This window comes from Electrona antarctica (assembly GCF_951216825.1).
Source record: "Electrona antarctica genome assembly, chromosome: 22".
Lineage (NCBI taxonomy): Eukaryota > Metazoa > Chordata > Actinopteri > Myctophiformes > Myctophidae > Electrona > Electrona antarctica.
Window position 1 is genome coordinate 33,673,308 of NC_136805.1, and position 12,857 is coordinate 33,686,164.

A 12,857-nucleotide genomic window follows, 5' to 3' on the forward strand; every position below is an offset into this window, starting at 1 on the left:
TCCATCTCACAAGCACAATGCATGGATGTTTCAACACTTGAAGGACAACTATCTTCATATAATTGGTCCTCACTGATGCTCATTATAATGTGAAACAACCATGTTTGTCTACTTGGTCTGTGTCTCAGAGGGCGGCTGTGGACAGTTCAGAAACCCACCTGTGACAGACGGAGTAGATTTGTTTTCACCATTTTATCATGAGCATTTGTGAGCACCAATTATATGAAAATAGGTAGAAAATGGGTGTAAGCCGTTCTATACTCCGGTGACGTTCAGGACAAGGCCAGATCGCAGCCCATATGGTGATGATCTTTCCGTCATTTCCAGGACGTCTTCACTGCAGTTGTAATAATATAGCTTATTCTTGGCCAGATCTGACTAGTTATGATCTAGCCTTGTTCGGTGGACTCTCTCTGATTCATCCAGGGACGTCCGTCTTAGTGGGCAGAATTTATGTTGGTTGAAATCAGGTGATATTTTGCCGCCAGATCTGACTAGTCTTGGTCTGGCCACAATCAAGACGTCACTAATTCGTCCAGGTCCTGACCGTGCTAGTAAGTAAGAATAATAAGTAATAGTCCCTTAGTATCCATATTGTTCACCCTTCTTGATTTGTGGTGTCCGTTCTGCGTTTCCTAAGACAGGAGACAGCACATTTTCTTTTTTCTCGTCAGCTGAAGGTCAAGGTCCAGCAGCAAAGCCAGGAAATTCTTATTGGGATAGATGGGCCTCTTTTGGACCAGTTTCTGGAGGGCCCGCTTAAGGGACATGTGCTGGTAGATTATCAGGTACGCCAGCACCAAGGTGGACGACCGGCTCATTCCCACAATGCAGTGCACCAGAACCTTTCCTGCGGTACAGAGACGATGAGAGGGATATGTGAAGGACAGATTAGCAAAGAAAGCTCCGTCTTATTAATATCATACATGACTGCCCGCTTCAAAACTGTGGCCTTTCTTTCCCCCCCACTGTGAGCTAAAAATAGAGTCCACAATTCATTGCCTTTGTTCATTTAAGGTCCCTTTGCAGACTGGGTCTGGCTGTCACATTAATCCCCATCCTGTCCTCTGCTTGAAAGCTACTCTGAAAGGAGCCATGGTTACATTATAGACTTACATTCTGCAAGGTAAGACCCTTATTATTACTGCTGGCTGAAAATAAGGTATTCCTGTCACACCGTGGCCATTAGAAGTTGTTCCGGGTGCCGTAATGACAGGTGACTTTGAAAAGACAGTATGAGATGCCAGGATATCGAATGAATGGCTTTATTTAAGATTCATAAAGTGACATAAAGGATAAAAGTGATGTGCGGGAAATCGAAGGGGAAAAAGGTCACATTTTGCATCAGATGTCTCTGTCAGACTGCTTTACAACTGTTGGACTGCATAATAATTGAATTGTCCAATGGGTGACACAAAGCTGTATATGGTCATTGAAATAATCTACATATTGCATATTAGAAGGATGTCTTGAGGAGTCCTACCATGGGGTGATTTCAGTGCTTTGTGAATGAACTCGGCAGCAGGTTTGAAGTATACGTCCAGGTCAAAGTGAGTGGAGTCATCTGCTGGAATGCCACAATAAACAAAGTCGTTGCCATAAAACCTTTGGTCCCCTATGCTGCCTTTCTTGGAGTGAGCAGCGTTTAATACATGAGTGATACCTAAGTTCTGCAAGGCTGCCTTGTTGTGGGCTATTGCCCTAACAAGACAAGGAGAGAAAAGATTCTGTTGTGAATGGCTGAATGCTGACAGTATATTCTTTTCATGTCAAAATAATGTTTTTGTCAATGGACTATTACCTAAAGTACAGTAGAAGAACCATTATGTAATAAGAGCTTTTGGATTAGATTTCAATAACATTTGCATGCATGGATTTCCACGTGCTTGACATGCAAAGTGCTGTAAGTGGCATAAATCTAGGAGAAAATGAATACTTACACATTCCCTATGTATATATTGGGCCAGACCTCATCAATTGGATTGAGCTGTAGTGGGCAAGAGTCCAAAACCTTTTGCAAGTCCTTCACAGTTAGGTACTCTTTCCTCTTGTCTCGTCTCCGGGTTGCCATTTTTATTCAAAAATCCGCAGCAGAAATCAATTACTAGTCCCAATGTTGGAATAAAGCAGCCCACTGTCGTCAACTCCAGTGCAGAATGATTCGAGTGAGCAGGTGTTTTTCTGCTGTCACCGGACAGTTACCCAATTTAGTGCTTAACCTAGCGTGTAACGTTACTCATGCAGAGAGGGCACACAACACACAGCCCGTGCCTGGGTTTTTCACACCACTCTGGGACTCTAATTTAGTAATAAACCTCAAACAGATGAATCATCGGATAAGCACTGATAATTGGATGCAATTATGGACAAAATGTTAAAGTGCACTGCTTGTACTGGATTGCTGACAGTGTTCTGTTATATAACAGACTATGATTGCTCGTGTAGCTGTCCCTCTGCTCTGACTGCTCAAGGAATATTGAGCACTTGTAGATGCATGCAGAGAAAAGGTTATGCTATCAGCTGCATCCAGCAGTAAGACATCCTCAAGATTACATACATTAACACAGTGTCGTTTGTGTGCTGTCAGATTTGCCCGTGTCTTCTTCTCGAGGCATGGTGCTTAATTTCATGTCCAAAGCGAGAAGCTGTTTCAGAAATCCTCTGTTTGGAAAGATCCACCTGTGCTCTTTGATCTTCTTGATGGCATCCAGGAGGGAGTAACGATAGTGGATCATTAGGTACGCCAGCACCAGGGAAGCAGACCTGCTCACTCCAACAGCACAGTGGACAACGATCCTAGCTGGTGAACAAGAATGAAGCATCAATTGATCATTAAATATGAACCTAATAATAATAATAATAATAATAATAATAATAATAATATAGTATTAGTATGGGGTGGGCTATTTACCTCCAGGCGTGTCAAGTGCATCGTGTATGTACTCGGCAGAGGGGAAGAAATAAGGTGATAGGTCAAAGGCTGGCGAGTCGTCAGCAGGCACCCCGTGGTAGTCCACGGTGGATCCGTAAAAGTCATGACTGCCCTGACAGTGCATCCTCCCATGAGCAGCGTTCAGAACATGAGTGATCCCCAGCTTCCATAGGCTGTAGCGGTCATTAGCGACCGACCTGTTTGTACAGGAAACAACAACAGCCTCTGGTGAGCAGAATGACACCTGGCTGGAAAACCTATTATCTGTATCTGTTGAAATATGAGCGGCCCAAATCGTCTAAACACTGGTTCCGAAACACTGGGTCGGGACACTTTATTTTTTTGTTTCCCCACATTTTATTATTATAGAGGACCCCCTCTAAAACGAGATGATGCATCTCAAGGGGCTATCCTCTAAATGAAATACAATTTCAATATATATATTATTATTATTTTAAAGCAAAGATTTTCATGAATTCAAGTTTTTAGTAATTTCATAAAGAAATAAAATAAAACTTCAAGAAATTCCATAAATTAGAAAACAAATAAAGTAGGGAAAATAGCCGATCTACAAGTTCATAATGTGGTGGGAAGTGGCGCGTTGTGAGCTTGTAGATCTGCTATTTTCACTAGTTTGGGTCCCGGGCAAACATCTCATTGCTCTTTTGGGTCTCAAGCTAAAAGGTTTGGGAACAAAAGAGCTGTCAGCATCATGAAGAGCACTTTCAGGGTTTCTTCTGTAGCAATGGAAAATTAAAATGAATTAACTTGGATTTTAAGAACGACTGATTTCAAAACTTACATGTCTCCAATGAACAGGTTAGGCCAGACTTCATCCACATGATTGCCAAATCTTTTCCCACTATGTAAAACTTTCTCCAAGTCCTTGACAGAAGGAGTGTCAGGGGAGATATGATTCTTTTTCTGGACACTCATTATGACAGACTGACCACTCTCACTGTGTACCCTGCAGAACACTTTAGATACAATAAAAGCGACCTATTTGTGAGTCTTGTGAGATTTCTCTAGCCACTATTTACAAAAAGACCTTTGGGGCTTTACTACAACCATGTTGGTAGTGACAAGGACAGGTGTCCTTAGCCCAGTCTAAATTTAAAAGCGTGACCCAGACTACTCACTGTACTACCAGAGCCACAATCTTTGTAATTTATTTCCCACAATCTTTAAACCATTTCATCATTCTAACTGTGTATATGATGATTTCTTTCTTTTTTTGCATAGAAGTGTATATTTGTGTCTTTATATGTTCTGATGAATTGAAAATGGAGGGCCCTTATGTAAACCAGTTTTAGTGCTTTTTCTGGTTTTACCCTCTTAGCAGATTTTGTAATGACCTGTACTTTTCTTGAACTGTACCCATTCTGCAAACTGTTGCGTTAATACAATGTTCTATGAATTTAATTCAATCGATCCACTGCAGAACAGTTATAGCACATCTGATGTAGTAGTACATCCTTCTGACCACTAGACGTCACTGTATCCCAACGTACTGCCCATAGGCATAGACTGTGACCACCTTGCTGAAAAAACGTTCTGCGCATCACTTCGAGGTATTACGATGGTGTTGTCAACAGTATAATGCCAATGCTAACCAGAGTAGAGGCGAAGGAGGCGAAATGATTTCCAATTCCAACAAATCTCCACTAATCATTCTAACACATTTCAATAGGATTTCGTCAGACCCCAGTGAGATGCCATATAGCTAGCGAACGAAACGAGTGCATCAGCTCCGGTTAATCTGAATTGCGGTGAGGTGAGTGAGTCCACCACCTTTTATATTCCGCGAATAGATTAGCAACTTGTAGCGTTAGCATGCTAAATTAGCCTTTAGTTAGTAGGCCAATGTGGTGAGATGATGTTTGGTTTTGTGGTGGGTGGGGTAGGGAGCTCAGTCGGACCTATGGGCTTCATGCACGGTGGTGTTGGATCATCATACCCCCATGTGTCAGATTATAGACGAATACATGGCCTGCTAGTGAGCTTGTTAGCCTGTGTGATACAATAGTTCCATCCCTCTATGACAGTGGTCTTCAACCCTTTTCATATCAAGGTCCTTTATTGTTTATTCTGCATTTGAGCCACGGGGCGAGATGGAATTGGGGCGACCTGACCGGTTACCCCGACCACCATTTGATGAGATTTTGCCTCGGGCCCAAAAGATTTGGTCCACAATTCCATGCTGTATTGATGTTGGTACCATTAGGAGAGACAAACAGGCAAATGTTAACAATTCTTCTACATTCTCTAATTGTGTAGACTTCTTGTAAATTAACTGATGCAGATGTTTAACAATAATTTAACTCTTGAGAGCATAAAATGAAACCAATTTGGTTTAATGTAATGCTCTCAAGAGTTCTATAGCTCTCAAAATATCTATAGCCTAAACTCTAAACTAAAGGGTCCATTTGGTTACCAACAATTCCCCATCATTTAGCTGGGGAGCACCCGGAACCCCTTCAATTCAAGGACCACTGGTTGAAAACCACTGCTCTCTGATAGTAACGTGCCTTTACACAGTAACTAATTTGATGACAGTTTTCGGCACTTATCATGAGTCATGACGAGGCTTATACTGGAACATTGACTCAAGCAAGCCTCCCATCTTTCAAATGACATGGTGTGGTTTTTAATCTGTGCTCTGTGGTGACAATGATGTCCTTATCATGATATATAGACAGACTTGAGACACACTAGTGCATGTTGCTAATAGTTGACATAACGAGATGTAGGTTTCATATCTAAATGCCACCCACCCACCAATAGGTTTGTTGAGCTGCTTGGCTCAAGTTCAGGTTAGTAATAGGATTTGGGCCAAGGCTAGTCTACCAGACCAATAAGTCCACTTAGAGCCTCTTTATGTAATGGCCGGGTTGGCAACACGGCATCCTCCTTCTCTGCCTCTGCTCTCTCGCCTACAACATTGGTGTCAATGGTGAATAGAGGGTGTGGTCTGTCTTCATTGTGTCAACAACAACCCTTGCGCACATTCCATTTCCCAATCTGTGTTTCCTAATCCTCAGCCTGACTGCTGTTGGTCAGCACGTCTTGTCGTCTTGACTTCTTCTGTGTAAGAGTTTATTTTCTGTCTGTCTGTTGCAGACTTGCTCCAATCACACTGACTGCATACAGTATTGCTGATTCATTGGAAAGAATGTGACTAAAAAGAGCCTACTTCCCTCTAGCCTTCTCCTGTCAGCAAATCAAATCAGTGATACTGACATGACTGATGAATCACAATGTTTGACATACAATACCTACGACTGGAATGATATCTTAATTGTTTCTTCTTTTCCAGTGTGCGGAGGAGGAAATGACCCAGCTGAGCGTCTGCCGGTGGACCACCAAGCACGTGGCCAAGTGGCTGAAGGACGAGGGCTTCTGCGACTACGTGGACCTGCTGTGCAACAAGCATCGCCTGGACGGCACAAGCCTACTGACCCTCAGCGAGTATGACCTCCGCTCGCCGCCCCTGGAGCTCAAGGTGCTGGGCGACATCAAGCGGATCATGATGGCGGTCCGCAAGCTCCAGAAGCAGAACGTTGACGTGCTGGAGGAGCTGGGCCTGCCCTTCGACGGCCAGAGCCCCACGGGCCCCGGCAGCGGTAATATGGACTGGCTGTGCAACGGCGAGCAGGGCAGCAGAGACTGTGACGACACCGACACCAACACGGCGCCGGTCGGGGAGGAGTACCACCAGTACGCCAATGGGAAATATAATAAACAGCAGACGAGGCGCCTGGATCCGGAGTGCTGGAAGACTGCGCTCAGCTCCGTCTATGTGATGTTCGTCTTTGGGTTCACGTCCTTTGTCATGGTCATTGTGCACGAGAGGGTGCCTGACATGCGCACGTACCCTCCCCTGCCAGATATTTTCTTAGACAGGTGGGTTATCACTTTTGGTGTGAAGACTCCAAAAGCTCTCTAAAATCTAACGAACGGCACACACATTACCTTTCATTTCATGATATGAGAAAGCTCTCAAATGGCACAATGAAATGTTTTCTTAGTGCAGCAACAAATAGAAGCTTTGCATTTCTAATCATATTTGTCATCATTATTATAGTCCTACTTTGTTTCTATAATCCAAGCGTCTGTTATTGTTTTTGTATTGTTCGTTCTGACTGGTCTAGTTTGAGTTACAGCTGTGACTTATTTATGGCCAGTATTCACGAAGTTTTGTTGCTGATTGCAAGAAAATGCCAGATAGCTTTTAGCAAGATGTCATAAGTCACATTGTCCAGGGCAGCTGGACAATGTCAAGTGGCCTGATTACACCACCGGAGTTCATAGAAGTTGACCGTTTATTTAAATTGAGGTAAATAGTTTTGCTTGTAGATCATGCATTAATTGTGTGATACTAATCTTAACACCTAAATGGATATTTTCCCATCCATTTTGGTGAAACTGGACACTGTTCTCCGTGGCGTTCCAACCAAGGGGGGTTATTTTTTAATTAAGATATTTAATTTGGTACTGTAGGTTTGTTTGACATTTTTTAATTGTTGCTCATTAAGAAATCAGCTGGTTGCCAAGTCTACTTACAGTAGCTTGCCAATGGTGTGGGCGGCTGTGGCTCAGGAGGTAGAGTGGCTGTTTGGCGTCAGCCCGGTTCAGATCCCGGCTTCTCCTCCTGGCTTCATATCGAAGTGTCCTTGAGCGAGACACTGAACCTCTTAACTGCTCCCGACGAGGGTGGTACCTTGCATGGTTGCCGCCGTTGTCGTTGTGTGAATGGGTGAATGTAATGCGCTTTGGATGAAAAATGCAATGAAATGCAGACCATTTTACCATCCATGCATCAACGGACCTAAACCACTCATTTCTGTTAACAGTGTGCCTAGAATACCGTGGGCCTTTGCCATGGCCGAGGCATGTGGAGTGATTCTCTGCAATATATGGCTGCTGGTTCTGCTGCTGCATAAACACAGGTGGAGTAACATCCAGTCACAGTGCCAAAAAAACATTATAAATCACCAGGCATTTCTGTTTTTCAATTTCACTTCACCGTATTGCTGCGTTCACACGGGAAAATGCAAAGATACAATTTACCATTCATTGTCAATGGAAGCCAGTGACATGAAGATACAAAGATGCGTTTGTAGCTGCTGCAAAAGCTACAAATTGAAGGGGAGCTGACTCAGCTGAGTTCAACTTCCAGATACAAAGCTACGACTGTAGCTGCAATGACCCACGTCACTACGGACGCACGCTTGATGACGCCAGCGAGCGTGTGAGCAACAGATTTTACAAAGCGAGAACGCGACAAATTATGCTGTGATCTTTGCATCTGCCAGTGTGAACGCAGCATATCACTTGCCACCGGAAAGGATTAAGCTGCCAGATGTGTATGATATCACTTTACTACTTTCAACCTGGCATTCCTATTTCTGGCATGTAAATAGAATGTGCATAGGTGAAAAAAATAAGCAGATCTACAAACTCTCTCCTATCACACCAAAAGCGTAGAGCAGCGCTTTTGGCTGTTTGTTGCACAAGAGAAAGTATATAAGATAAGATTTATCATTTGGTTAAATGAATAACTGAGGTCACGTGTGGGTCACTTGCAGGTCGATCCTGTTACGGCGCCTGTGCAGCCTCATGGGAACGGTGTTCATGCTGCGTTGCATCACCATGTTCGTCACCTCGCTGTCTGTACCCGGACAGCATCTGCAGTGCTCAGGAAAGGTAACGTTGGCTTTCTCTTCAACATCCCAATAGGCTCTATGGCTGCACACACGCCATTTTGGAAAGAACTTGGGGCCCCTTCCCTACTTCCTTCACAGGTGTTACCGATGATACCAATGAAGGCTCTGTTCCGTTCAGGTCAAACAGAGTCAGGGTGTTGCTGTTGTGGGGATGCGCACGCTTATCCGACACACCAAAGGTCCGACATGCTGAAATCACCCGTCGCTCCCGACATGCGTGGGTCCTATATGCGTTGCGTCGTGCTTGCAGTTAGGGTTATGTTAGGGTTTGGGGTAGGTTGTCAGTCTAATGACTCGGACTGTTAGTATGTTCGGAACTAAAGGCAAAAGCAAATACGGGTGTGTAACTCTGAGAGTGTACAAATGGAACCATGGTACAAATGGTTCCATTTGTACACTCAGGGGGTCCTTGAAATTAAAACGTTTAAGAACCACTGTACACTAAATACAATAGAGCCTTAATTAGTACTGTATCATTGGTAACACCAGGAAGTAGGAGAAGGGGCCTGGAAGTAGGACGAGTTATTATGTGTGCATATAGCCCTTTCTGAGGCTAACATTTGCCAAAAAAAAGAAAAAGCAGATCTACAAGTAGCTCTGCTATATTTAGCGAATCGATTTGTCTAGTGAAATAAGAGTGTACTCTTATTTCACTCTTTACAGGTCAGTTTTATCAAGTAGTGGAGGGTTTAAGTGGTACTGAATTAAGTGAATTTGCAGGTCAACAGAAGCTAATTCATCCTAGTGTATGACAGGAAAAGTTCACGATAAATCTCTGCGATACTATTGAGTGTTGTTTTTTATCACGATAAAGGATCATAACGATTATCGTCTCATCCCTATCATTTCTCATTTCCCTCTTCTCTCAACTCCAGATGTATGGCGACATGTGGGCCAAACTGCACCGAGCGGTGGCCATATGGAGTGGCTTTGGAATGACACTGACGGGAGTTCACACATGCGGTGACTACATGTTTAGTGGTCACACTGTGGTCATAACCATGCTCAACTTTTTTGTCACAGAGTGTGAGTGGTCTATATACTATTATGCACCAGTATTTACTCATTTTTTTTACATTTTGTACCTCAAATATTGTACCTTTACTGCCCTCCAGTGTCACATATCAGCACTACAACAAAAATAAGGTGCTTTGTTGTATATTGTTTTTGCAATGGGACCGGTTTTCAATGTATGTCCAAAACTTGTCCCACATGTCTGTCCCCTTTTTTTAACAGACACTCCAAGGAACTGGCACTTCATTCACACCTTGTCGTGGGTCCTGAACCTGTTCGGCATCTTCTTCATCCTGGCCGCCCACGAACACTACTCCATCGATGTCTTCATCGCCTTCTACATCACGACCAGGCTCTTCCTTTACTACCACACTCTGGCCAACACCCGGGCCTACCAGCAGAGTCGCCGGGCTCGCATCTGGTTCCCCATGTTCTCCTTCTTTGAATGCAACGTCAACGGGCCCGTCCCCAACGAGTACTGCTGGCCCTTCTCCACACCTGCTACGATCAGGAGGCTGATTGCGTAGAGGGCACGACAACAGTCACAGATATACGGCACCTGTGCTGTTTCGAATACACTCAAGTTGCCAACCGTGGTGGCGGTATGTGATATCTTCGTTAATGTGGCTCCTCCAGAGCAACGAAGATGACTTATGTGATCCTATCAGTGCCATGGTCTTAGTGGGTACACACACAGAGCCATAACTCCTCATGTTCTGGGACTTACGCTGCTTGTGCCCTTCCCCCGTCAGTATATTGATTGAGGGGAAATAAACGAGAAAACCCACAAACCTCTAGTTTTGTTAGACACCTTATCAGTTCCCCTTGCATCACTTGAAAAGTGAATGCAGTGGAATTCACCACCAACCCCAAAAAAGGGAAATAAAAGAAAGATGTTTCCCATCGTCGTATTGATACATACAGTGTTAGAGGAGCTACTGCTATTTTCAGGCCCTGTCAATTTTCTGGTTAATCTGGTTTAGGGAAACCACAAGAGTCAAATTCTCAGGCATTATCTTACCAAGTCCTATTCTGCCGTTTACTAATGAAAATATAATTTTGGATTGTAAAGGTTATTTTTGCCTTTTATAATTCATCACCAAATCGATCTACCGTGGACCACAGAAGAAGCAATATACAAATGATTTACTTTATACTATTGACTTCTGTATAGCAATATTACATGTATAATATTGTTAATTGTTTTCAATTGCTTCACATTAAGTAGTGCAAAAATGACTGTATTCCTTAGAACTTCTTTGCTTTTTGACAGTGTCACTAAATACTAAATGAGTAACTAATGGCTCATTGCAAGCTAAACAGCAGCTCTTGATTTTATTTGTATTTTTAGGTTGTCCTGCTTTTTCTTTGTTAGACCTAGCAAAGACCAGGTATCACCATGAAAATGTGAGAAGAATCAGCCAAAAATATGGAATGACAAAGGTACTATTGTCTTAAATATCATTCCTTTTGCCAATCAGGCTAACTGAAATGTTACACCAAGTTTGTCTGCTTAGTAAATATTCCAGTATTGTTCAGTATTGGGTAGCTGTGGTGGTGTGTTTTTTTTTTGTAAATGACTTCAGTCCAGTTAGAACATATCAGGATATCAATCTTGGCAATAGAACCCTCAACAACGGCGGCAGTGGCTCAGGAGGTAGAGCGGCCGTCTTGGAACCAGTTTGATCCCCGGCTGCTCCTGGCTTCAATGTCGTAGTGTCTTTGAACAAGACACTGAACGCCTAAAGGCCAATTCATAGTCCAGTTTCCGGTGAAGAGGTGCCCACCGAAAACTACATGTCACGCCGCGGTGGTCACCGCTCACACAACACATCTCTACACTAACTGTGACTGGTGGTCACCTCTTCACCGAAAACTATGAATAGGCATTAACTGCTCCCAATGAGCAGGGCTAACTTCACTGTGTGTGTGTGTGTGTGTGTGAGAGTGAGTATGTGTGTCTATCTCTGAATGGGTGAATGTGAAGTACATTGTAAAGCGCATTGAATGGTCTACAGTGGTCGACTAGAATGAAGGCGCTATATGAATGCAGTTCATTTACCATTTATATTTCTGTGGTATTTCTTATGTGCACATACATATGTATGTGTGTATACACACGTTATTATACAATTGTATTAATTTATTTTATTTTGTAAATGTTGATAGGTATTTTTATATTTCATATACAAGGTTATCGCAACATGCACATAGACAGGAAGATGTTTACAGTTGCTCATAACTATGGATTTCTTTGAAACACAATGTGCTTTTTAAGTTTAAACTGATTTCAGATTAACCTCAGTAGATTTAGTCAAATTTAGACTAAAACCGCCAAATATGGTACTTTGCATTTCAACACGGGGGAAAAAACTATGAAATAAAAACAAGTCAAACTTATTTTCTTCAGTTCTTTTTTTATTGTTATTTTTTACAGATACCATTTCTCTAGTGATGACATAATCATGTCCACCCAAATTCAAAAAAAGGAAAAAAGCTACTGACTTTTTGCTCTTCTGTTTTAATTGCAGGTATATGTCAGGATAATGTTACTGATGGTGTTCGTCTAAATGGCATGTTTGCAATTTTATTAAATTATACAAAACCATCCATCCACCCATTGTGACCGACTGTGACAATAGTGTGTCTCTTGCATAGTCACTTTTCCAACATTAAAAGGTTGAAGTCAAACAATGGGTACTAGTGTGTGTGTGTGTGAAAGAAAGAAAGAGTTACCATAATGCCAAGTCAAATCCAGTGATAATATATAATCGAGTCCGACTCCCGTCCCACACTTAAGAGTATACTCTAAGCTCCCACACCCCAAATGCACACAACGCGTCGCGAATGTGTTTAGGCCTGCCTGGCGTCAGAGTTACCATGGTGACACGGAAGGGCTTCCGATTGCCCTGTGGGAAATGCACGACATTTTGAAGACATACAAAATGCGTAAACTTTGGGATCGACATCAATTACACCGTGTTCATCGTAACGAGCCCCACATTATAAAAAACAAAAAAAACAATCAAAATGCATGATAAATGCACATCGAGTATAGTATTTTAAACGGGCACAGAACGGACTGCTATAAGCTGGGGTCCTGCGGCGTCGAGGTCAGAAGGGATGTTCCAATGTTGCCATGTCCGCTTAATATAAGCGACCTTGGCCTTGTTTTTCTTTAAAGA

At 42.8% G+C, this 12,857-nt stretch overlaps 3 protein-coding genes across 4 annotated transcripts; 1 reads left to right on the forward strand and 2 right to left on the reverse strand.

Moving 5' to 3' along the window:
- Positions 1-293: 293 nt before the first annotated feature.
- Positions 294-2,210, reverse strand: LOC306914690 (dual specificity protein phosphatase 13A-like). The gene is made up of 3 exons (XM_079491857.1): positions 1,941-2,210; positions 1,484-1,701; positions 294-850 (listed from the first exon to the last, which is right to left on the reverse strand). Exons 1-3 carry the CDS (start codon positions 2,069-2,071, stop codon positions 636-638), a joined length of 564 nt encoding a protein of 187 aa, XP_079347983.1. The 5' UTR covers positions 2,072-2,210; the 3' UTR covers positions 294-635.
- Positions 2,211-2,387: 177 nt separating this feature from the next.
- LOC306914691 (dual specificity protein phosphatase 13A-like) lies at positions 2,388-3,764 on the reverse strand. The gene is made up of 3 exons (XM_079491858.1): positions 3,735-3,764; positions 2,912-3,129; positions 2,388-2,800 (listed from the first exon to the last, which is right to left on the reverse strand). Coding segments are annotated over exons 1-3 (462 nt in total). The 5' UTR covers positions 3,737-3,764; the 3' UTR covers positions 2,388-2,558.
- Positions 3,765-4,502: 738 nt separating this feature from the next.
- On the forward strand, positions 4,503-12,335 carry samd8 (sterile alpha motif domain containing 8). Of its 2 annotated transcripts, none has more exons than XM_079493176.1 (6): positions 4,503-4,706; positions 6,249-6,835; positions 7,786-7,881; positions 8,521-8,638; positions 9,534-9,684; positions 9,895-12,335. In XM_079493176.1, the coding sequence occupies exons 2-6, from the start codon at positions 6,264-6,266 to the stop codon at positions 10,197-10,199; spliced, it is 1,242 nt and encodes a 413-aa protein (XP_079349302.1). In that variant the 5' UTR covers positions 4,503-4,706; positions 6,249-6,263; the 3' UTR covers positions 10,200-12,335. The 2 variants fall into 2 exon arrangements, with proteins under 2 accessions (XP_079349302.1, XP_079349303.1); XM_079493177.1 differs by having other exon boundaries at positions 4,503-4,701.
- Positions 12,336-12,857: the final 522 nt, after the last annotated feature.

Coding starts and splice junctions, on each gene's coding strand:
- LOC306914690 (XM_079491857.1), bottom strand. CDS start 2,071: ATGGCAACCCGGAGACGAGACAAGAGGAAAGAGTACCTAACTGTGAAG. Junction 1,702..1,940: donor AATATATACATAGGGAATGT/GTAAGTATTCAT, acceptor TTGTCTTGTTAG/GGCAATAGCCCACAACAAGG. Junction 851..1,483: donor AGCACTGAAATCACCCCATG/GTAGGACTCCTC, acceptor TCTGTACCGCAG/GAAAGGTTCTGGTGCACTGC.
- LOC306914691 (XM_079491858.1), bottom strand. Junction 2,801..2,911: donor TGCACTTGACACGCCTGGAG/GTAAATAGCCCA, acceptor CTTGTTCACCAG/CTAGGATCGTTGTCCACTGT.
- samd8 (XM_079493176.1), top strand. CDS start 6,264: ATGACCCAGCTGAGCGTCTGCCGGTGGACCACCAAGCACGTGGCCAAG. Junction 6,836..7,785: donor CCAGATATTTTCTTAGACAG/GTGGGTTATCAC, acceptor TTCTGTTAACAG/TGTGCCTAGAATACCGTGGG. Junction 8,639..9,533: donor ATCTGCAGTGCTCAGGAAAG/GTAACGTTGGCT, acceptor TCTCAACTCCAG/ATGTATGGCGACATGTGGGC.